Source organism: Oryctolagus cuniculus, chromosome 2, assembly GCF_964237555.1.
Source record: "Oryctolagus cuniculus chromosome 2, mOryCun1.1, whole genome shotgun sequence".
NCBI classification, from domain to species: domain Eukaryota; kingdom Metazoa; phylum Chordata; class Mammalia; order Lagomorpha; family Leporidae; genus Oryctolagus; species Oryctolagus cuniculus.
In genome coordinates this window covers 116,840,626-116,864,427 of record NC_091433.1, presented here as the reverse complement: position 1 = coordinate 116,864,427, position 23,802 = coordinate 116,840,626, and the positions used below count along the sequence as shown (strand labels likewise).

Here is a 23,802-nt window from a genome sequence, read left to right as displayed (position 1 = left end):
CTCCGACACTCAGAGGGGTGCTGCGCGCAGTGCGTGTAACACGACAGACCTCCCCATCTGTGGTTTCACCTTCCACAGTTTCATTTACCTGTGGCCAACTACAGTCCAAAAATATTAGCTGAAAGATGCTAGAAAAAAAAAAACTGCTACGCTTGAAATAACTTTCATCACAGTGTGTTGTTATCATGGCTGTTATCATTAGTTGCTGTTCTTCAGCTACCACTGTGCCTATTTTATATATTAAGGTTTATCAAAGGAGTTTATAGAAAAAATCCTAGTAGGAGCTGGCCTTGGGGCATAGTGGGTTATGCCACCACCTGTGACACTGGCATCCCACGCCGGAGCTCCAGATAGTTCCAGCTGCTCTCCTTCCGGTCCAGCTCCCTAACGCGCCTGGGAAGGCAGCAGAGGGTGGCCCAAGTGCTTCAGGCCCTGCCACTGCTGTGGGAGCCTCAGCGGGGGCTCCAGGCTCCTGGCTTCGCCTTGGTCTAGCCCTAGCTGTTGTGGGCATCTGGAGAGTGCCTCTGTGACTGGAAGATCTCTCTGTCCCTCTCCATCTCTTTCTGCCACTCTGCCTTTTCAAACAAAGAAATAAAACTTTAAAGAATAAGAAAAGACCCCAGTATCTAGTGCGCTTGGTAGTAAGGTTTCAAGCACTCAAGGAACATCCTGGAATGGTAAGCGGGACCCCTAAACTTATTCTGATTATTAACAAAGAAACAGAAAGAGATGAAATAGAAGCAAGGCCGTCTCCGTAGCATTGACCACACGTGCTGTAACTTCTGGGCCAGCCCCACCCACATCGCAAGGAGCTCGGCACTGCATCTGTGTGTGTGCAGCCATGCGCCCAGCGCCGCAGCGCAGGCTCAGGAAACACTGGCTGAGTTCTAAAAGGAAGCTGCGTGTGCTTAACGAGTTCGTCTTCCTCCCTATGGCTTTCCTGTTCTCAACCCTTCCCCTTCCACCGCTCCTGAGTTAATGGAGAGACGGGGGGCCGGGTCTCACGGTGGGATTCCCAGCTTCTTTCTGCCCAGGACAGGGAGGAGCGACGTTCAGCTGGGTTTGGCTGCTGCCAGGGAAACCTGCCAAGCCCCTCCTGTGTTAACTCCCCGGCGTGACCCGGCTGCAATACTTGTCCTTTTAGGCCTCAAGATGTAATGGTATTCAAGTGCCTTTGGGGAACTGTAATTAACCATCCTTTAGATTAACTTAAGATAGCTCCAGGGGAAAAGCCCTCTTTTGTTAAAACAATGGCACAAAGAGCAGGGCCCAGTCAGAGCGTCTCCGGGCACTGCACTCCTACTGAAGCCAGCCTAAACCCTTCCACCTGTGCCCCGAGGCCTTCCTCAGCCCCGCCTCTCAGTGGTCCGTTGGCCAGGGGCGCTCCTCCAACCGTTCTGCACCGCTGACCCACATCCAGGGGCCCGGGGGTACTCACTTGAGGATGTCTTTTAACAACAAGCTGGGTCTTCTCATCTTGCTCTGGGCTCGAGGGCACCATTGCAGAGGAGGCCTGGAGCAGTCGCTTCTGGGTTTCACACAGCTGTATTCACTTGGCATCGCTGTCACGAGAGGGGAACAGCCGGTGGGAAGAAAAAGAGGGAAGCGTTAGGCGGGTGCTGCTTTTCAAGGGGCTTTACGAGATGGGGCCGTACCACGGACCACCAGGCAGCAATAAGAAGGAAAGAACTGTCGAGGGGCACGTGCTGTGGTGTAGCGGGTAAAGCTGCTGCCTGCAGCGCTGGCATCCCATATGGGCGCCAGTTTGAGTCCTGATCCAGCTCTATGCTATGGCCTGGGAAAGCAGCAGAAGATGGTCCAAGTCCTTGGGCCCCTGCACCTGCATGAGAGACCCGGAAGAAGCTCCCGGCTCCTGACTTCAGATAGGCACAGCTCCGGCCATTGCGGCCAATGGGGGAATGAACCAGCAGATGGAAGACCTCTCTCTCTCTCTCTCTGCCTCTCCTCTCCTGTGTAACTCTGACTTTCAAATAAATAAATAAATCTTAAAAAAAAAAAAAAACTATTGATATGTGCAACAGCTTGGATGAAGCCACACGGTGGTGATGAGCCAACACTGGAAGGTTATGCACTATACAATTGCTCCCATTCTTGAAACGACAAAATTACGCAAGAACAGCTCAGTGGACATCAGGGACAACGGAAGGAGGCGGAACACGGCGGATGCTCGTGGTGATGGAGATGTGTGGCACTGCACGGTGTCACCGCCGGGGAAACGGAGTGAAGAGCGTATGGGATCTCTCTGCATTACTTCTGGCAACGGTACGTGAACCTACGATTATCCCAGAATAAAAAAGGTCACAATTTTTTTAAGACTTTCACCTTTTAGAGATACATACAGAAATACTATCTGCAAGGCAGGAACAAGGTCTGCCTGGGAAAAGACCCGGGGACGGGTGAGTGGGGCCTAGGAGAGGGCAGCGGAGATGAGCCCAGCTTTAAACTGGTAATGGCTGACCCGGCAGGAAGGAGCTGGGGTTTGCACCATCCTCTTCTGCTGTTGTGTAGGCTTGAAAGTTTCCACAGTAAAATGGTTAAAAAGATGGTGTTGCATTAAAAACAGAAGTGTTACACTAACAAAGAAAAAGAGAGAAGCCAGTGCTGTGGCTGGTAGGCTAAGCCTTCACCTGCCATGCCAGCATCCCTTATGGACGCTGGTTCAAGTCCTGGATGCTCCTCTTCCAATTCAGCTCTCTGCAATGGCCTGGGAAAACAGTGGAAGATGGCCCATGCACCTGCGTGGGAGACCCAAAAGGAGCTCTTGGACCCTGGCTTCAGATCAGCTCAATGTGGCCATTTGGGGAGTGAACCAGCAGATGGAAGACCTTTCTCTCTCTGTGCAACTCTACCTCTCAAATAAATAAAATCTTAAAAAAAAAAAAAAAAAGATGGATTCTGTCCCATTTGCTCCTCTTCCAGTGCAGCTCTCTGCTATGGCCAGGGAGTGCAGTGGAGGATGGCCCAAGTGCTTGGGCCCTGCACCCCATAGGGAGACCAGGAGAAACACCTGGCTCCTGGCTTCGGATCAGCGTAGTGTGCTGGCCACGGCAGCCATTGGAGGGTGAACCAACGGCAAAGGAAGACCTTTCTCTCTGCTCTCTCTCTCACTGTCCACTCTGCCTGTCAAAAAAAAAAAAAAAAAAAAAAAAAAGATGGCAATTTTACAGGAAATTTTGTAACACTAAATGTTCTTGGGCAGGCTTGCCTCCTTATTGTTTTGAATCGATTTTATTCTCCACTTTTCAAGTTTCGAATACTATTCCAGAAATGGGTACATCTCCCCCGTCTTGGTTTTCCTCTTCCTCTCTGTAGAACACAACTCCGGAGTCTGAGCTGAGCACGGTGCCTCGGAGAACCTGGACTACATTTCCCAGCTCCCTCGGAGTAACCAAGTCAGACCTGAGCAGAAACACCTGGCGAGACTTCCTGGGCATCCCTTGGTGCCCACCCCCTTCTCCTCCATCTCCCTTCCTGCTGAGCGAATTGCAGACACCTGCTGGGCCCCTGTGGACCACACAGAGAGGATGCTGCTCAAGGGATGGTGGAACAAGGAGAGAGAGAGAGAGCGCGCGCGCACGAGCAGTCTCGTTCAAGCCCTGGACTGTCATGGGATGGAGGAACACACTTCCTCTGCATTTATGCTACTGCTAATTAAAAGCAAAGTTTTTATCTCAATCAATAAAGGCACCCATGTCTATCATGCTAAATTAAATATTAAGAAATGATGTTCTTACTATAATTAGCCTTTCAATCAGGAAGTCTTATCTCATTATTCACTTTATTTCCTCCATTAGGGTTTTGCTATTTTCTTTGAAAAAAAAATCTTTTTATTTTAAACTAAATTGACATCCTTTTTTCTTCTGCCGTGAACACGCTCTCCCTCAATTTCAAGCAGGGCCTTACTGCCTTGCGAGCACAAGAACTCTTAACACCGTGGAGCACGCTCTTTGGGTAGTCTCAAAAAATAGTGCCGAGGACCCTATAAGGAAAACTCTGCTTGAGAATCTCCCGAATTCTTTGAGGTGCAGCTGCGACCCTGGCAGGTGCCTGTGGTTACCTGCCGTGAGGCCGGCCACGTGGTGGGAGCGTGCAGGCTCCTAGCAGCCAGGACACGAATCAAAGGGATGTTCCTCAGTGTCTGCACACGACCAGAATGGTGCCCACATCACACCGGAGTGGACCGCCAGAGAACAGAGCCGACCAGGGTGAAGGTACTCAGCGCACTGCACAGGATGCTGGCTCTCGGCTCGACCTCGTGGGCTATCCCCTCCTACTCCCGTTCATTCTCTTGTAGCTCAGTTTCCTCATCTGTAAAGTGGGTACAGTAATATTACTCCCTGGGGTTAACACGAGGGTTATCTGTGATACGAGAGAAGTGCTGAGAACTGTGGCTGTGCACACCCAGCGTGTGGAAGGGCTCGCTGCTGCTCTCCTTATCACATGGAGGGGAGGCACAGGTGCCCAGTCTCTCTACACAACTCGCCCGAGTCAGCTTCAAGGCACTTCCTGGCTTCATCACCCCACTTCTAGCCACGGCTTCGGCCCCAGCATGCTCAGGAAGGTGGCACAGTCTCCTCTCCCATCACTTTCTGCTCACAGGTCTCCCTGGAGAGGCACCATCCTCCCATTGCCCCTCCAGCAGAGCCCTCCGTGGCCTTCCTAAACCTGCAGAACCTCTGGGAGCTCAGGCCCCCTGGCCCCAGGCCTCTTGGCCCCCACTGGCACAGCCCCATGGGAGGGCTGAGCCACTCCCTGCCAGAGTCTCCCTTGCTCCAGTAGCCTGGGACCCTCTCCTGCCCCGAGAGCCTCTGCAATCCGAAATTCCCCAGGCATAACTTCTGACTGCAGCCTCCTGGATCGCACCTCTGCACCATGCCCCCAAAGCTGGCTCCACCCACCCACGCTCAGCTCTGTATATAACAGCTGTATCGATCTGAAGCCAGGAGCCAGGTGCTTCCTCCTGGTCTGCCATGCGGGTGCAGGGCCCAAGCACTTGGGCCATCCTCCACTGCCTTCCCAGGCCACAGCACAGAGCTGGACTGGAAGAGGAGCAACCGGAACAGAACCCGGCATCCATATGGGATGCCAGCGCCGAAGGCAGAGGAATTTTTAATCAAGTGAGCCACGGCACCAGCTGGGACCCCATTCTAACAATCTGTCTGGCAAACTATTTTTTCATTCAAATTAGGCTGTACATTTCCTTCCTCCTCTGTGAGGTCATTTTTCTTTTTCTTTTTTTTAAGATTTATTTATTTACTTGAAAGAGTAACAGAGAGAGGGAGAGACAAAAGGAGAGGTCTTCCATCTGCTGGTTCACTCCCCTAAGTGGCTGCCACAGCCACGGTGGAACCTGGCCAAAAACTGGCTTCATCTAGGTCTCCCACGCGGGCGACAGGGTCCCAGACACTTCGGCTATTTTCCACTGCTTTTCCCAGGCTTAGCAGGGAGCTGGATGGGAAGAGGAGCAGCCGGGACACGAACAGGCACCAATATAGGATGCCGGCATTCCAGGTGGCTATTTTACCAGCTATGCCACAGAGCCGGGCCCTGTGAGGTCATTTTCATCACCATTCCCATCTGTGAGCACTCCCTATCTCTGCAGCACAATGACCTGAACTTTCCTCTACAGCTTCCTGGAGGGTGAGGTGCAAGGCTACGCTTTTGATCCCTTTTGTCTCCCCGGCACCTGGGCCAGAGGCCAGGCCGGCAGCCAGCAGACTCCTAACACACGCCTCAAATGGAGCAGAACCTGCATCACATGTTTGTGGCCCCTCAACAAACCAGAAAAAAAGGCATTTTCCCAATATCAAGATTAAAATCAAAACTCAACATGAACAGAAATGAAAATGGCAAGAGTGAAGTGTAAGATCTACCAAAACTGGCCGGCGCCATGGCTCACTAGGCTAATCCTCCGCCTTGCGGCACTGGCACTCCAAGTTCCAGTCCTGGTCGGGGCACCGGATTCTGTCCCGGTTGCTCCTCTTCCAGTCCAGCTCTCTGCTGTGGCCCGGGAAGGCAGTGGAGGATGGCCCAGGTGCTTGGTCACCCGCATGGGAGACCAGGAGGAAGCACCTGGCTCCTGGCTTCGGATCAGCACAGTGCTGGCCATAGCGGCCATTTGGGGCCATTTGGGTGAACCAACGGAAGGAAGACCTTTCTCTCTGTCTCCCTCTCTCACTGTCTAACTCTGCCTGTCAAAAAAAAAAAAAAATCTACCAAAACTTCCAAAATGCCCAATAATAGATTTGTTTGTAAATTATGGCACAGCCACATGGTTACCATCTTTAAAACCTTGCTACAGCCAATGGGGTCTCTGCCCAGTAGTATCTGAGTGATTGGGGAATAGTTTAGAAATATAATCTCATTAGTGCTGGTTCGAGTCCCAGCTGTTCCACTTCCAATTTAGCTCTCTGCTAATGCGCCTGGGAAAGCAGCACCAGATGGCCCAAGTGCCCGGGCCACTGCCACTCATGTGGGGGACCGGATGGAGTTCTAGGCTTCTTGCTTCGACCTGGTCCAGCCCCAGACGTTGCAGCCATTTGGGGAGTGAACCAGTGGTTGGAAGACCTCTCTTTCTGTCTCTCCCTTTCTCTACCTGTAACTACCTCTCCAATAAATAAATATTGTCATAGAGCAATGTCAGTAAATATTTGTGGGATGAATCAACTCACTGCTATTGCCCTCTAGGCCAAGCAAAGACTCCTCCTGAACCCTTCAGACTTCGGCCCTGATTCTAAGAGAGGCATCGTCCCCACGCCCTCACGCTCTGCCTCCGCCTGGCCACTGGGCTCTCACTCCTTTCTCCCCCGACATACGTACTCAGAAGTCCTTGGGCTTTTATTACATGCAGCTCTACTGCTAATACATCACAGAGCTAGTCTCACGCCAGCCAGACCCTGACACTAGAGAGAGAGATAGAGAGAAAGGTCTTCTACCTGCTGGTTCGCTTCCCAAATGGTTGCACCGGCAGGAGCTGGGCTGATCTGAAGCCAGGAACCAGCAGCTTCTTCTGGGTCTCCCATGTGGGGTTCAGGGGCTCAAGTGTTTGGGCCACCTTCTACTGATTTCTCAGGCCTTAGCAGAGAGCTAGATCAGAAGAGGAGCAGCCAGGACTAGAACCAGCACCCATATTGGATGCCGGCACCGTATGCAGAGGATTAACCTACTGCGCCACAGCGTGGCCCCTGCGCCACTTCTTCCCTTCCCCACCCCCTCCCCTCCCCCCTTCCCCCTCCTCCTCCCCTCCCCCCTTCCCTTCCCTTCTTTTCCTTTATTTTTTTCTCTTCTCTTTCTTTTCTTTTTATTTTTAAAGATATATCTATTTATTTGAAAGGCACAGTTACAGAGAGGCAGAGGCAGAGAGAGAGGTCTTCTATCCGCTGGTTCACTCTCCAAATGGCCACAATGGCTGGAGCTGGAGCCAGGAGCCAGGAGCTTCTTCCGGGTCTCCCACGTGGGTGCAAGGGCCCAAGGACTTGGGCCATCTTCCACTGCTTTCCCAGGCGCATTAGCAGGGAGCTGGATTGGAAGTGGAGCAGCCAGGATTGGAAGTGGAGCAGCATACCCATATGGGATGCTGACGCTGCAGGCCAGGGCTGTAATCCACTGCACCACAGCACTAACCCCCAAATAAATAAAATTAAAAAAAAAAAAAAAGAAAGAAAGAAATGCAGAACCTCAGGAACCACCCTGGACCTATTGACTTGGAATCTGCATTTATTTCTTTTAACTTGACAGGAGAGCGAGTGAGCAAGCAAGTGAGAATGAGCTCCCATCCACTAGTTCGCTCCCCAAATGCCAACAATACCTGCAGGAGGGAAGGGAGGTGCTGAAGCTGAGAGCCAGGGTCTCCTGCATGGGTAGCAGGAACCCAACTACTTGAGCCATCATCATTGGCTCCCAGGGTCCATTCAGCAGGAAACTGGAATCAGGAGCAGAGATTAGTATCAAGTTCAGGAGCTCATGAGCCAGCGCTGCGGCTCACTAGGCTAATCCTCCGCCTGCGGCGCTGGCACTCCAAGTTCTAGTCCCGGTTCGGGTGTCGGATTCTATCCCGGTTGCTTCTCTTCCAGTCCAGCTCTCTGCTGTAGCCTGGGAAGGCAGTGGAGAACGGCCCAAGCGCTTGGGCCCTGCATTCACATGGGAGACCAGGAGGAAGCACCTGGCTCCTGGCTTCAGATCAGGGCAGTGGGCCGGCCAGAGCAGCCATTTGGGGGGTGAACCAACGGAAGGAAGACCTTTCTCTCTGTCTCCCTATCTCACTGTCTAACTCTGCCTGTCCAAATAATAATAATAATAATAATAATAAGTTCAAGAGCTCCAACGTGGGCCACAGGCATCCTAACCACTGGGCCAAATGCCCACCCCAGACCCTGCATCTTAATGAGAGAGGACTCAAATGAACATTAAGGTTTGAGAAGCACTAGCTTAATGTACTGGGAACATATATTTATTCACACAGAAAGCTATTCGAGGAAAGAAGCAGTCTCGTAAAAACATGTGTGCATATAAGTCATGGTCTGGGACGGATCCATCCAAGGTACAAGAATTCAACTTCCCAAGGAGTTTCCTCAAATCCCCCTGGCAGGGCCCAGCAGGCATTTTGCTCTTCCCATTTATAAGGGGCCATGTGGATTCCATGCCCCTCAATATGACAGAAAGAAGGCCAGCCTGGGTCACCTTCACCCATGCACAACTGGCAAACAACTGACAAACAGCCAGGTGGCCTTAAGGTGCTCCCCTGGGGGACTGGTGCTGTGGCACGGCGGGTTAAGCTGCCATCTGTGACGCCAGCATCCCGCATGGGCTGCTGCAACCATCTGGGGAGTGAACCTGCAGACAAAAGTCCTCTAATTCTCCCTTTCAAATAAAAAAAAAGAAAAAGAAATCTTTTTTTTTTTTACAAAGGGGGTATCTTCAAATGTAGAAAATAAAGAGAACAAAAGAAGCTCCGGAGGAGAACCCCGGGGTTTATTAGTTGAAAGTTCTGATCACTTCTACGCCCTCTGCACATTCTTTGGTCTTTAACATTCTCTTCAGCGGAGGAAGGGCTGCGTTAAAGATTCAATTACAAAGACCCTGAATTCAGCGCAGGCGGCTTTGCTAACCGTCACAATATCTGTGCCATAAGCTCCAATACCGACTTCTCCTGTTGCTAACAAAAACGAGGAGAATGCAGGGGAAGGCTATTTGTGCATCCCGAGGTGGGCAGGGGTGCACCTCTCTGTTACCAACAGGTGGTACCAGTGTGGCTGAGCTAGTTGCTCTTTTTGTTTTCCTGTCCATGCTACCTGAATTCTGCACATTCCCAGCTTTGTTTCTAAGACACTGACACTATTTTCATCTTCAAGGACAATCTTTAAACTATGCTTAGAATTTAAGCTATGACAGATATTTGAAAACCATCCAAAGAAAATATTTTCAGGAATCCTGGGTCATCTTTGTTAGGGAATAATTATCTCATAAACCAAGCATTTAGGAGTAAAAGAGCAGAAACCAAATTTACAGGTTGAACATCCCCTACTCAAAACATGTGGGACCAAAGTGTCCAAAGTGGAATATTTGCATTACACAATGCAATATTTATATATACACAATGAGATATTCGCATATACACAATGAGATGCTTTTGGGATGGAATCCAAGTCTAAACAGGAAATTCACCTATGTTGCATAAACACTTTACACAGAGAAGCCTGAAGGTAGTTTTAGGAGACATTTTTAACACTTTTGGGCATCGAATTTTGTTTCGTGGTGTGGAATTCCCACCTTGGGTGTCATGTCAACACTCACAAACTTTCAGATGTAAGCGAGCAGACACTGGGCCTAACGGTTGGGTGAGTCAGGGTGCCCACATCCCACCTTTGGCTCCCAAATCCAGCTTCCTGCCAATGCAGACCCTGGGAGGCAGTGATGATGGCTCAAATAGCTGGGTTCCTGCCACCCCCACCCGCCCCCATGAGAGACGTGGGTTGCACTGTACTGGCTCCCGGCCTCAGCCACCCAGCCACTGTAGACATTTGGAGTTTGCAGCATTTCACATTTCAGATTAAGGATGCTCAACCTGTCCTAGATTTCAGGGACACCTTCTTTAGGAAAAAACTGTTGGGGCCGGCATTGTGGTGCAGGACATTAAGCTGCCGCCTGCGATGCTGGCATTCCACATGGGGAGTGGTTCAAGTCCCGGCTGCTCCACTTCTGCTTCAGCTCCCTGCTAAGGCTCCTGGGAAAGCAGCAGATAACCCAAGTCCTTGGGCCCCTGCATCCACGTGGGAGACATGGATGGAGTTCCTGGCTTCTGGCTTCAGCCAGGCCCAGCCGCAGCTGTTGTGGCCATTTGGCGAGTGAACCAGTGAGTAGAAGACCTCTCTCTTGCTCTGTCTCTCCCTCACTTTCTGTACCTCTCCCTTTTAAATGAATAAATCTTTTTTTTTTTTTAAATCTGTTGAGCTGCAAAAAATATTTACAGAGAAGCAAAACCAAGGATGCTGACAAAATGAGTCCAGTTTGTCTCAGGAGCAGGGACTGGTCACTTTTCTTTTGTAGAAGCCTCGCGGGGCTTCCAGAGAACTGGTGAGTAAAATCAAAGATGGCAGTGGCTTCCTCCCTCCAGAGGGCGGGCGCTCTCCGCTGAGCTCACCTGACACTGAGGGGTCAGCAGCAGAAGCAGGAATGTCACAACCTCTCCCCAGCAAGTCGCCCCCAGCCAATGGTGCATACGCACACGCACAGCCTGTGATGAGAGAACTAGACCCTCTCCTCCATCCAATTTTTTTGGTTTACATATGTGAAGAATGCTTGAGCTAGAAGAATAAAAAGACTACGGCTATGCCCCACTCACTTATCTGGGTATTCCCGTATGCATGCTTTGTGTTGTCTTTCTTCACCCTTACCATCTAGACATGCATCCCTACTTTTAAAATATGATGTGTCTCCCGTCTCCCCCACTAGCCTGTAGGTTCCATCCAGACAGTGGGTCTCAGCTTTGCACACGACTACAGTCACGGCGCCTAGGATGTTAAGAGGCACAAAACAGGCATCGAGTGTCTGTTACTGAACAAACACTCGGTTTGCTCTGCGGGCTTCAGAGGTGACAGCGGTTGCGGGCACTCCTCCAAGGCTTTGCTGGCACTCTTCTGTCTTCTGTGGTCCTGCAGCTCCCTGCTGGGGCCCCAGAGCTCATCAGCCTGACTCTCTCCTGACTCAGGCTGCAGGGGAAAGGCCTGGCAGGCTACCTTTACCAGAAAAAGCTTCGCTTTGAAAATGAGATTTTCCTACTCACATACGAAGATGGACTAGCTTCTATGCCTGATGAAGAAATCATTCTTATTAAGGCTCCGGTGAAGAAATGGAAGGGCAAACCAAGGCTTTTGGTTCATTTGCAGATCGCTTAGCGTCCACAGAATTAATGAGCCACTCAAGACAAAAAGTAGCCCAGATGCTGCGAGGCAGTAAGTGATGAACTGCCGCATTAACTGTGCACATCACTACTGGTGCACGCATGGGTAGGGCACTAATGTTTATGGGGGAGGGGTGGGCAACAAGCCTGCAAGAGACCTCACTGAGCCCTAAAAACACCCATTTCATTGGAATGCCACCTGCACTTCATCCAGGTACGCAGAGGTGCTGGGGGTTCCTGCCCATACCTACCCACCTCTGCAACCAGGCCCTTTACCTGGGGGGAGGGGTGCATAGGAAGGGCAGGGCTTGGACTGACAGGTGGGTACATCTAAAGATTCATGGGAAATAAAATTAATAGGTAAGTTTATTTTGATGCACATTAAAAAAAATCCATGAACTCATGAATGCCTCAGGATGTTGATGGAAAATGTGTATTTTGAAAACAATCTGCACAGATTTCAAATGTTTTGCACCAAAATATACTTATCTCTTAATCCTCTTTTCCATAAACTTTTTGAAATCTCTTCGTGGATCTAAGCAGGTGGGTTTTTTTTTTTTTTTTTAAATAGCGGCGTCATGTTAGGGCACAGCAGTTTATAAACAGCTGTGAAGCCGACACAGCAGTGACTAAACCAGCAGGGCTGCGTGGACTATCCAGGAAGCGAGTGGGCGCGGCGCGGCCGCTCACCCAGCAGCTGGCCCAGGCCACATCCTGGGCTCGGAGTCTCTGCCTGCAGAAGGGCTTCACGGCATAGCGGAGGCTGCGAGGGGATGGCAGGGCACTGTCCCGGGTGTGGCTGCGGGGCTGGCCCGGGTGGGAGGGGCCTGAGGGAGGCACCGAGATGGAGAGCTACTGAGAAACGAAGACAGGGAGCCTGGTGATGAGAAGTGGCACGCGAAGACACGTCTGGAAAAATAGGAATGGAAGTCGGTCTCAGCAGTTCGCGAGGATGACCAACTTGGGATATTAAGCAACAGGATGAAACCGCCCAGGAGGCAGCTGGAAACGTGGACTGGCTCTCAACAGAACGGCCATACCACCAGCCTTTTCCAGCAGCCAAAAGACTAAGGCCTCGGGCACCCACCTCGTGGAACAAATGCTCTGCTCTCTCCTGGGCAGCAGGAAGGCGGCCAGCTACCCGCTGTCCCTGGGAGAGGTGGGAAAAGGGCTGCTGATGCCATTTCGGGAGTTTTGTGTTCTATTTATTAATTTTTTAAAAATTTATTTATCTGAAAGGCAGAATAACACAGAGAAGAGAGATAGTAAGATCTTCATCTGTTGGTTCACTTCTCAAATCCCTACAACGGCCAGGATCGGGCCAGGCTGAATCCAGAGCCAAGAGCTCCATCCGGGTCTTCCCCGTGGGTGGCAGGGACCCAAGCACTTGGGCCATCGTTTCCTCCCTCCCAGGCACATTAGCAGGGAGCTGGATCAGAAGCAGAGTAGCTGGGACTTGAACTGGCCCTCCCCTATGGGATGGCAGTGAACCAAACGGTGGCTTAATTGGCTGCACCACAACACTGGCACCAAGTTTTGTGTTTTAGAGGGAGAACTGCACCTGACACAGCGAAGAGAAAAGACAGAAGGCCTTAGTCAGCAAGAAGACGGTGCTGGGAGGTGCACGTCATGCCTAACAGCGGCCAGCTCCAGCAGAAAAAGTGGGCGACAAAGAAGCGCTGGGGCACGTGGAAGCGAGGGCAGAGCACAGAGGTCTGCCAGGCTGGGGAAGAGCGAATGACGGGGAAAGGCAGAGACAGCGGGGGCGGGGTGCAGGCAGCAGGTACGGTGGTCCCTGTGGTCCTGCTGGCGGCCGCTGGGTTGCTGGCTGCTAACAGCTACTGCAGGCCCCTTTTCCGCAGATCTGCAAGAGCAAATTCTGTTCCTGTCTCCCATGGGGCAGCGGTGGTGGCGGTGGGGGTGGGGGTGAGGGTGTCAGCTGAGATGGCAGCTGGGCTCAACCCCTCCTCTGCCCCTCCCTTCACCCTGGGGGCTCCCTCTAGGTATCAGGAGTCCCTGAAGCCGGTTCAGGCTCCTCTGCTAGGGCAGGCAGTTAGGGCAGCAGGGCCAAGGAGTGGAAAAGTGGAGAAGGTCGTGGATGACCCCAAGCCCTGAGGACGTTATTCAGAGAGAGACAGGGAACATGCGGGCAGCAGCAGGGGCCACAGAGGAGGGAGGCTGGAGGGGAAGAGGAGGATGGTGCAGCACGGCCAGGGCTGGAGGCACCTGGGACAAAGCAAGAAGGAGACTGGGGCCAGAGGGAGGACAGACGAGCACTTCGTGCACAGGCAGTGAGCAGCAGGAAATGCTGTGCCGATGACCAGGTCGGGCTCCAGCACTGCTGGGTCACCGGGTCAGCGAGGCCCTCGGACAGCAGAAAACCCAGGCTCCGGCCCTCGGAGGGCCATGAGCCAGGATGCTCATGGCTGCGTGTTAACAGACACCTGACTGCTGAGGCCTCTGACCAGGCGGGGATTCATTTTGCTCACAGAACAGGAAGTCTGGGGACGAGCAGGTCAGGCGGCTGTGCAATGGTATGAGTGTCCCCAGCCCCTGTCACCTTCTGCTCTTCCAGCGGCAGCACGTGGCCAACCTGCGCTCCATCTTCCAGGCAGGAAGGAGGAGAGACGGGAAGGAAGGGGCGGCGCCTTGTCCTGAGTCCCCTGCCAGGCTTCCAGACATCTCTGAGGCCAGGCTCCCTTGTGGCCACCCCTGCAAGGTTGCCTGGGAGTTTTTTTATAAGCTGGGCGGGCTGCTTCCCCAGATGAATCAAGGATTCCACCGGCAAGGAAGGCAGAGAGAGGGGGTCCTGCGCAGGCAGTGGTGGGCTCTGCCATGCCTGGAGACTGGGGGCGTCCTGGATACAGGCAGTTAAGGCTACTCTAGAGGGGTAAGAGTCCCGAGAGCAAGAACAGAGTGCAGGGGTGGGTGTTTGGCGCAGGTTAAGATGTGACTTGGGACGTCTACATCCCATAGCAGAGTGCGTGGGGGCCAGCCCTGGCTGCACTTGCCATTCCAGCTTCCTGCTGACACACCCGGGAGGCAGCGGGTAATGGCTCCAGTTACCAGGGTCCCTGTGATCCATGCGGGAGACCTGCATTGAATCGCAACTCCTGGCTTCAGCCTGGCGCAGCTCTGGCTGTTGCAGGTATTTGGGGAGTGAACCAGCAGATGGAAAAGATCTCACTCTCAAATAAATGGAGGGGAGGGGGAAGAGGAGGAACAACAGCTACCAAGTACAGACCTATCTTCCCCTTGGTGAAAACCCACTGAAGGCAGTGGGCAGAAAGAAAACATGAAGCAAAATCAGTAGATTTGGCACGACCATTGCGAGCCTAGGTTTCAGAACATGCTGAAATTCCAGTCCCTTAAAGCAGTACCTTAATCCAAAAAAAGTAATATGGGCTCCTCCATTACACAGGCCAGCAAGAGAATGATTCCTGGAAGTCTGTTTCGAGTCCTTTCAGACCCTCCGTGAGCATGTAAAAGACCAGAGGACAGACTGGCTGAGTCTCAGGTCTCTGGAACGCCAAGCCAGGGAAACGACACGGGACAGTAACTGCAGCCCTCGGCCTGCCGGGTGTTCAGAGGTGTCCCGCCTCCCACACTGCGGTCTCATGGACTCCACCCATGGGTTCGATGACAAGAGAGGCAGGACGGGCCCCGAGGCTAGGGTGTGATGCCATTTGCTCCAACTCCCACCCAAGAAGGACAGCAGCTTGGGAAAGGGTTGGGGACAAGGAGGCCGCCATTTGCTGTGACGTGGAGAGCCACGGAGGGCCTAATGCCAAGTGCAGCAGGCCAGCCACAGCATGTTCTCACCTATGTGTGTGTGTGTGGGGGGGGGGAGAGTCAACGACACGGAGACAGAGAGTGGCAGAGTGATTTCCTCACGGTCGGAGTGGCAGGCGGGATGGAGAGACGTAGCAGAGAGGCTACAAAATGGACAAGAGCTCCGACATACAATGAGGAGATGTTAACAGAAGCGTATCTCATTAGGGACTCGGGTTAAATAAGTGAACGTCAGCTGCTCTTGTGAGATGATAGGTACATGAACACGCTTCCCCACACCCGCCAGCCCACCAGCTCTGTGCAGCCCATCACACTGCACTGTGACACAACACACACAGCCACGTACCCAAGGCTGGGCCTCCCTTGACCACCCCCCGGGGAGACTACCACCACTGTCCAATCAGGTAACTGCTAACTGTTTCAGCAGCGGCATTGGTTTTCTGCCTGAAAGTTCACTTCGAGCTCTCACATGTGATAGCACAAACACGAGGCACTCAGCTGAATTTTTTTTTTTTTTTTTTTTGCAGGGTTGCTCAACCTCAGCACTGCTGACACTGGGCAGGGTAATTTCCCTGTGGTGAGACTGTCCCGTGCATGTGTTCTGGGTGCCCCCGTCCTCTGCCCCCTAGATGCCAACAACTTCTCTGGTCTTCCCGTGAGCTCCAGCTGTGCTAACCAAAACACCTCCAAACATTACAAGAATATCCCTGGGGGTGGACAACATCACCTCCAGCTTTAACCACTGGCCTAATGGCCTAAAGTTATCGTATTTATTAAAATTTCAGCCTTGCCTGATTTTCAAGGTCGGTGGGGGGTACTTCTGACTTAATGCCAAAACTGAAACCAAGGATTGCAGGCTAAAACTTGAGGATACGTGCATCTCAGTAGCTAGTCTTTTTTTTTTTTTTCTTTTTGTTTTTTTGGGGGTTGCACAATCTCAAGAACTCTTGATTCATCAAGATATGTTGTCATGTCCCCACCGGCACAAGGGTACAGGTGCCAACAGACACACACAGGCTTGACTGCACATCCACCTGACTGAGGCAGGTGCACAGGTGGGAGGGGGGAAGGCAGCCATTCGTGGGTCCACGTCACTCAGGCCAACACCATTAGCCGGCTCGCTCCTGTCCACCGCCAAAAGGCAAGCTCCCCACCAGATAGGGCCTTCCTGAGTCCTCCAGGTGAACTGTGTCTCCTGCGTCTTTCAGAAGTGTGAAATTTCACAAAACCACAGAGAGAGTGCTGCTGAGAACACAGGTGCTGAGGCCTCAACTGACGGGCCCCAGAAGAGTTCTGCCCATTTGTTCGGTTTAAATTAGAAATGCCTTCACTGCCACCTCCGCCAGGGATTTTCCAACCCGGCCACAGTGAGAACCCTGCAGGAGGCTGCACAGCGCGTGGAGCCCCACGCCTTCATCCCCAGATTTCCCGCCGTGGGTCCAGGCGAGGAGACGGCTTTTCAACCACGTGCCCCCACCTGCGTGGGTCCGGCACTCTGAGAAACCCCGCTCCTCAGCAGGCTTCTCGCAGCCGGAGGAAAGCATGTGTAATCCACAACGGAGCCCGGCCCAGAGGTGTTCGGATTCCCCTACGCGCTGAACCAAGTCATGGGAACCCACTTACTACAGGAGAAACCAAAACGCTCGGCCGTGCACGCACAGTGCACACTGTACTAACTCTGACCATCAACCAACACGCAAGCGTTTCCGTTATTCTGGGGTGCGTGTCTTATATTTTTATTTCTGTTTTTATTTGAAAGGCAGAGAAAAAAACAGAGCTCTCCTATCAGAGAAATGCCCAATCCCTAAACTTACCTTTTAATTCCATCTGTTAGTTCACTCCCTAAATGTCCGCAACAGCCAGCACTGGATCAGGCTGGACCCAGGAGCCGGGAACACAAACCGAGTGGGCAGCAGGGACACCCACTTTGCCATCACCTGCTGCCTCCCATGGTGGGCATTAGCAGGACGTTGGAATTGGGGGCGGAGCCAGGACTTGAACCCAGATACTGCTAAGATGCGGGCATCCCAACTGATGCTTGAACAGCTAAGCAACTGCCAGTCCCCACCAACTCTGAATCCTCTTTGTACACTATTACTATCATTCAATTGTCTGCTTTTTACAAACTTAAAAATATTCAGGTGGGGCTGGCACTGTGGTACGGCAAGTTAAGCTGCTGTATCGCATATTGAAGCGCCAGTTCCAGTCCTGGCTGCTCCATTTCTGATCCAGCTTCCTGCTAATGCATCCCGGGAAGCAGCAGGTAATGGTCTAAGTGCTTGTGCCCCTGGCGCCCACATAGGAGAACTGAATGGAGTTTCTGGCTCCTACCTTTAGCCTGGTCCAGCTCTGGCTGTTGTGGGCATTCAGGTAGTGAACCAGTGAATGGAAGCCATCTTTCTTTCTCTCTTCCAAGTAGATGAAAACAAACATTTCAAAAGTATTAAAATATGAAGGTGAAATATAGAAACATATCCAAACCCAGAACATGCCTGGCATCATGGCTGCCTCTTTCTCTGCTGTGTTACAGACGTGGTCAAGAAAGCTACAGTCCCGAGGCCAGATCAGAGCCTTCTCCCTCCCCGGCTCACTCCCCTCAGCCGAGTGGGCCTCCTGCGGCTCCTCACGCCCAGAGCCCCACACCCCCACCTCAGGGTCTCCACCTGCCCTCCACCTACCCCTCTCCCCACCATCGCACTGGGCCTTCAAGCACCAGTTGCCTTGGTAAGCAGCGTTTCCCTCCTCAGCCCTGATGTTCACCTGCCTGCTTCCCTCTCCTTCATAGCACTCGTCACTTCAGGCACATAAGCGCCCGTTGTCCGTTCCTCTCCACAAAATACAAGAGTTCAAGAGCAGAGGCGTCTATTTGGTTCATAGCTCAGGAAACTAAAAAGTACCTAGCAAGTGAAAGAGCTAACAACCACCTGGAGGATGAATGAAGACAGCAACGAATGAATGAATGAATGAATGAGGGGATGAACGCACTGATCAGTGGCCTGCAGCCAAGATAACCTTGGGGCAGGCATTTGGCTCCCCCCTTCTCATCCCAGTGTCCTGCTAATGTGGACCCTAGGAGGCAGCAGATGATGGTTCAAGTACCTGGGTCCCAGGTGGGAGACCTGGATTGAGTTCCTGGCTCCTGGCTCCTGGCTTCAGCCTGGCCCAGCCCAGCCCTGGCTGTTGTGGGCATCTGGAGAATGAGCCAATGGAAGGAAGATCTCTGTCTCTTGCTCTTTCAAATAAATAAAAATTAAGTAAATAATTTTTAGAAGTTCATCCAAATCCATCACAGTCCTGACAAGAGGCCAGATGTGAAGACCAGACCTGAATTTCAGGTGCCCAACTATCCGAGTCGGACACACGGAGCAAAGATCAGGATCCTTTTTCTAACAAGACCCACTGTATGTGCGCACAGGTAAACAGAATCCAAAGCCCTCCAACCAGCACCAGGGGAAAAATGGCAACTGAATCCGTCTGAATCTCTGAATCTGTTTTTGTTCGTTTGTTTTTAAGAAGAGTAGAAAGAGATCGAGTACTCAACGGTTTAGCGATGGCTAGCAGCCAAGTGATGACCTGCTTTGAGGATGTTTGCTAACCTGTAAAAAGCAGGTTGGACGGGAACCTGTCCGCCGCCCCTTCCTCCACTAAAATGCTAGGATTCTCGCTCCTCAGAAAGCTCGGCTTCTGCAAATACAGAAGCGGCTGCTAGGGCAGGGAAAGAGAAAGCTGCAGCATGCGGGAGAAGGTGGGTTTCAGGAGATAAGAGGGGAACGGGGACAGCAGGGGGTTAGAACTGGGAAGAAAAAGAGGAGAAAGCCCACCGCATCACATCCCACTCCCAGGGGCTGGGGACGTTCAGAGGCCTCCTATTTGCAAACTCTCATAAGCAGATGCCACCCCCCCTCCACCTCCCCACACACCTGCTCAAGGCCCTGACCTACAGACCCTCCTCCCCTGCCCTGGGCAGGGAGTCCAGCCAGAAGCATAGCAGGCCCTCTGACCTGGATTGAAAAAGTGGGCGTTGCGACAGGACCCCTTTTCTCACACAACATTCTATGGAAACACACAAGCTGAGGCTCTGTCAGGGCAGGGCGGAGAGGCCCAGCCTCAGCTGGCAAATGCTGATGCTTTCGGTACAATGCAAGCGCTTGGCCAAAGCACCTTGGAGAAGCGCGCCAAGCTCCTGAATGTGTGTGACCTAGCTTTGTGCAGTGGCGGGATCATAGCCACTGCTGGCTTCAGCCTGGGAAGCCTCTGTCCAGGACAGCTGTGGGTCTAACCAGGGAGTACGGGTCGGAGCTCGCTGACCAGACACCCGAGGACAGGCTGTGAGGTCTCTGGGAATGGGGCAGGTGCAGAAAAAAACTCTGGTCTGGTGAAGCCGCACCACTAGTGGTCTTCTGCCTGGTTTTCTGCAGGTGCCAGAGGTGGCAAAACAAATCCGCAAGAGAGTTCAATGTCATGGAAAGGACTCCAGTGACAACCACAGGAAAGACAGGCCCCGAGCAACCCTGCCAAGGCTTCTGATGCCTGCCTGGCCGCGGCCCTGGGCTTGGAGGCAGAGCTTTTCACCTGCGGTTTCTGAAATCCTTTCAAACTCAGAAAAATCCCAAGAACAGTGCAAAGAGCTCCTGTTACCGTTTACCCAGAATCCCTGGCTGTTAACATTTTACCACAGTTGTGCCATCAATTCTATTAGTATATAAGATGCATTCTAGGGGCTGGCGCAGTGGTGTGGTGGGTTGGGCCACTGCTTGCAATGCCAACATCCCATATAAGCACCGGTTCAAGTCCTGGCTGTTCCACTTCCGATCCAACTCCCTACTAATGAGCCTGGGAATGCAGTGGAGGATAACCCTGGTGCCTGGGCTCCTGGCTGCTGGCTTCCACCTGGCCCAGCCCCAGTCATTGTGGTCATGGGGAGGGAACCAGCAGACGGAAGATCTCTGTCTGTGTCTCTGTCTCTCTTTGTGCTTCCTCCTCTTTAACTCTTTCAAATAAATAAATAAAAATTTTTTAAAAAGAAACCATATGTGGACAAACTAATTAAAAAAAAAAACATGCACTCTATTTAACCATTTGAAAGTTCACCATGAGGACACTTATGCCTAAATATTTTAATATTTCCTAAAAACAAAGACACGTCTCATATAATCATAGTATAATGACAGAAACCAGGAAATTAACGTTGACTGGACGTTAGTATTGAATCTAAGGACCTTATACAAATTTCTCTGGTAGTCCAGTGATGACAAAAAAAAAAATTTATTTTTTTCTGTTCTGGAGTCCAGCCCCAGGTCACATGTGCATTTACTATCAGAGCCCTTCAGCTGCCTTTAATCTGGAAGAGCTCCTTTATTTTTCGTGACCTCGGCATTTTTGAAAAGTACATGTTGATCATTCTGCAGAAGGTCCTTTGGTTGGCGTTTGTCTAATGTTTCTGCATGATTACACTCAAGTCATGCCTTTTTGGCCTGCAATGTGCTCTTCCCACAGCATTCCTCAGGAGGATGTCATGTTGACTTGTCCCAGTCCCGGGATGTTGAACCTGATCAGCTGCTCCATTGTGAAGTCACTGTTTTCCCTCTGTAATTCACAAGAAACTTGATGGGAGATACTCAGAGACTAAGTAAACAGCATGTGTCTCATCAGCTCTACCTGTACTGATACAGACTGATGAATTCTTACTGAGAGGGATAAAATGTGAGATCACACATACTTAATTAGCAATTATGGTGCCTCGCATAAACCTCATTGGCTATGATCCTGCCACTGCACAAAGCTAGGTCACACACATTCAAAGCTCGGGATAAAACCAGGGCTGGGTACAGAAGCAGAGCTGGCTGGAGAGCAAGAAGTAGTAGGTGAGACTCCTCTTAGGCTACGTCCAAAAAACTCTCATTTAAAGTTCGCTCTTAGCCATAAAGACGAAAAAACCCTCAGGATCTGCTTTTGAGGGTATACAAGGGTGAGAGGATGCCAATTTCCTTCCTGGACCCCTGTGTCTACAGGAAACCTAGCCTTCAATTCACAGGCGCGCGGGGGCAGGAAGGAGAGAGGCGCAGGTCCAGGGAGCTGGCAGGGACAGCCACACCAGCGCCTCATTTCACAGGTGCAGTGCCGAGGGCTTGACTCAGTAACTCCAGGTCTACTGTGGGGCAGTACAGGGAGCTATATTTAAAAGCAAAACCTGGGCAAGCATTTAGCCTGGTGGTTAAGATGCCAGTTGATGGGCTGGTGCTGTGGTATAGTGGATAAAGTTGCCGCCTGCAATGCCGGCATCCTATAAAGGTGCCGGTTCAAGTCCTGGCTGCTCTACTTCCAATCTAGCTCTCTGCTATGGCCTGGGAAAGCAGTGGAAGATGGCCCATTTGGGGAATAAACCAGTGAGCAGGAGCAGTCTCAGTCTCTCTCTCTCTAGTCAGTCTCTCTCTCTGCCTTTCAAATAAATAAATAAAAACCAAAGACAACCAACTCTCTGCTACCCCATACTCTTGCACAGCCAGGTTTAGGAACTCTAACTCGCCTTATCCAAGAAACAATTTGAAAGCTTTGCTATCAAAAACTCGGGTTCTTCAGAAAACATATAGAAGCAGAAAGAACATTTAAAGATCCGTGTCATCCTACAAGCCAGTGAGACGCACCAGGAATACCTGCTCCACAGTGTAGCGGCTGCTACGCCACTAATCCAGGTGCCAGGGTGTGTGCCATCCTGCCAGGGGCCAGGCTCGGCTCCATGGGGAAGGAAGTCCTACAACAAAGGACTGCAGTGTCTATTTTTCTTGATTCTCCCGGGACTGACTTATAACTAGAATTATTCTAGAAGCGTAGGAGAGAAGCAAACTCATAACATAACAATGGTTGCCTTAGAGCAGGCCAGGGGACCCTTCTTTCTGCCAAGGGCCATGTGGATATTTACCACGACCAACTAAACAATCAGCCTGCTACAGAGCTACTGAGTTGACTCCCACCTGCAGCTGCCCCAGCAGGGCCAGGCCCAGCAACCCTGCAGTTCCCAGGCCCTGCCCTCGAGTGTCAGAGCTCAAGTCTCTCGCGGAGCCTCAGCTGGGCAGAGCTGGTCTCTGTTATACAATTTGTTCTGGTCACCTGATAATTCTTTACATAAACACTGAACCAGGCACTGGGAATATAAAAATAAGTAAGACAGCCACTTCCCTTTTTAAATGAGAAATCCAGCCAAGAAGACGGAAAATACCCAGACACTCAAAATGCAGAATGACCCTGCGACAGAACCGCTGCAATGCGCCTGCCCTTCCTGGACAGGGAACCATGGGCTCCGTCAGGGGAAATCCAGGAGTCTTCCCTGAGGAGGTGATGTGTGGACGGTCCTTGAAGGATGGGTAAGACTTCAGGGACAGGAGGAAGAGAGGAGTACGTATTCCAGATGGAAGAAAGGGCTTGCAGGATGTTGAGAGATTGGGGGCGGGGAAGGGCAGGTGAGGTGTGCGCTGAGGCCAGCTCCCTGAGGGCCCAGAGGAGTGGACAGAAGATGCCAGGGAGGAACCAGGCCCTCTAAACTGGCTCCAAAGGAAGGCGGGGCTAAGCCGTTCTCAGGGAGAGTGGTGAGACCACACCAAATGAAAGAGGTCGAGGGAGGGAGTGCTCGGGGACCACTGAGGAATGGCACGCATCAGAGCCAGGAAGGCCAGATGGGGGACACCACAGGGCCCGAGCCAGGAGGGACTGTTCTCATGGTCCTGAGCCCGTGGCCATGAGCCTGCTTAACAAATCCGGGTCACTGATGCGGGGGGGTGGGGGGGAAGGCACACAAATCTTCAAACGTAGCCCTGTGTCCTTGTGATGATTTCATGGCAAAGGTAGGGGTAGCCCCCAAAGAGAAAGAGGCCAGGGGCCGGCGCTCTAGTTTAGAGGGTAGAGTCACCACCAGCAGTGCCGGCATCCCATATGGGCACCAGTTCAAGTCCTGACTGCTCCACTTCTGACCCAGCTCTCTGCTATGGCCTGGGAAAGCAGTGGAAGATGGTCCAAGTGCTTGGGCCCCTACACCCACGTGGGAGACCTGGAAGAAGCTCCTGGCTCCTGACTTCGAATGGTTGCAGCTCCTGCCGTTGCAGCCATCTGGGAAGTGAACCAGTGGATGGAATTCTCTTTGCCTCTGCCTCTCTGTAACTCTGCCTTTCAAATAAATAAATAAATCTTGGAAGGAAGAAGGAAGGAAGGAAGGAAGGAGCAAGATGTGCCTCTGGGATGAAGGGGAGAGGCTGCCCTCCCTGGCAGCCCCCCACGCTTTGACAAAGTGCTGTATGTAGCAGCCCTCGGGTGGGGACCCCGGGACAGCACATGGCACTGCAGAATCAGCTCTGGGAGGACAGGTCGGCGGCAACCCCACAGGTGCCCCAAATACAGCACAGTCTAGAAGCCAGACATTCCACCAAGAGTGCCCTGGTAACCTACAGGAAAGATGAGTAGTTGGGCTGAACAGAGAACACTTAGTGGAGAAGGTGAAATCAGTAAAACTGACAGCTAATAAAAGTAATTCTAGATTCCAGTGCAAACAGCCTCCAACAGGGGGCCTTTCCCTCAACTTCAGATGAACGGGAAATAGGAAA

General features: G+C 51.9%; 1 protein-coding gene across 3 annotated transcripts in view; it reads right to left on the bottom strand.

The window, feature by feature from the left end:
* The window catches only part of ST3GAL5 (ST3 beta-galactoside alpha-2,3-sialyltransferase 5), a 52,711-nt gene that overhangs the window by 22,261 nt on the left and 6,648 nt on the right, over positions 1-23,802 (bottom strand). For all 3 annotated transcript variants that reach the window (XM_002709662.5, XM_008254166.4, XM_070068839.1), the window contains one exon: positions 1,439-1,562. In XM_002709662.5, the coding sequence (XP_002709708.2) occupies positions 1,439-1,562 (124 nt within the window). The remainder of the gene's footprint in view (positions 1-1,438; positions 1,563-23,802) is intronic.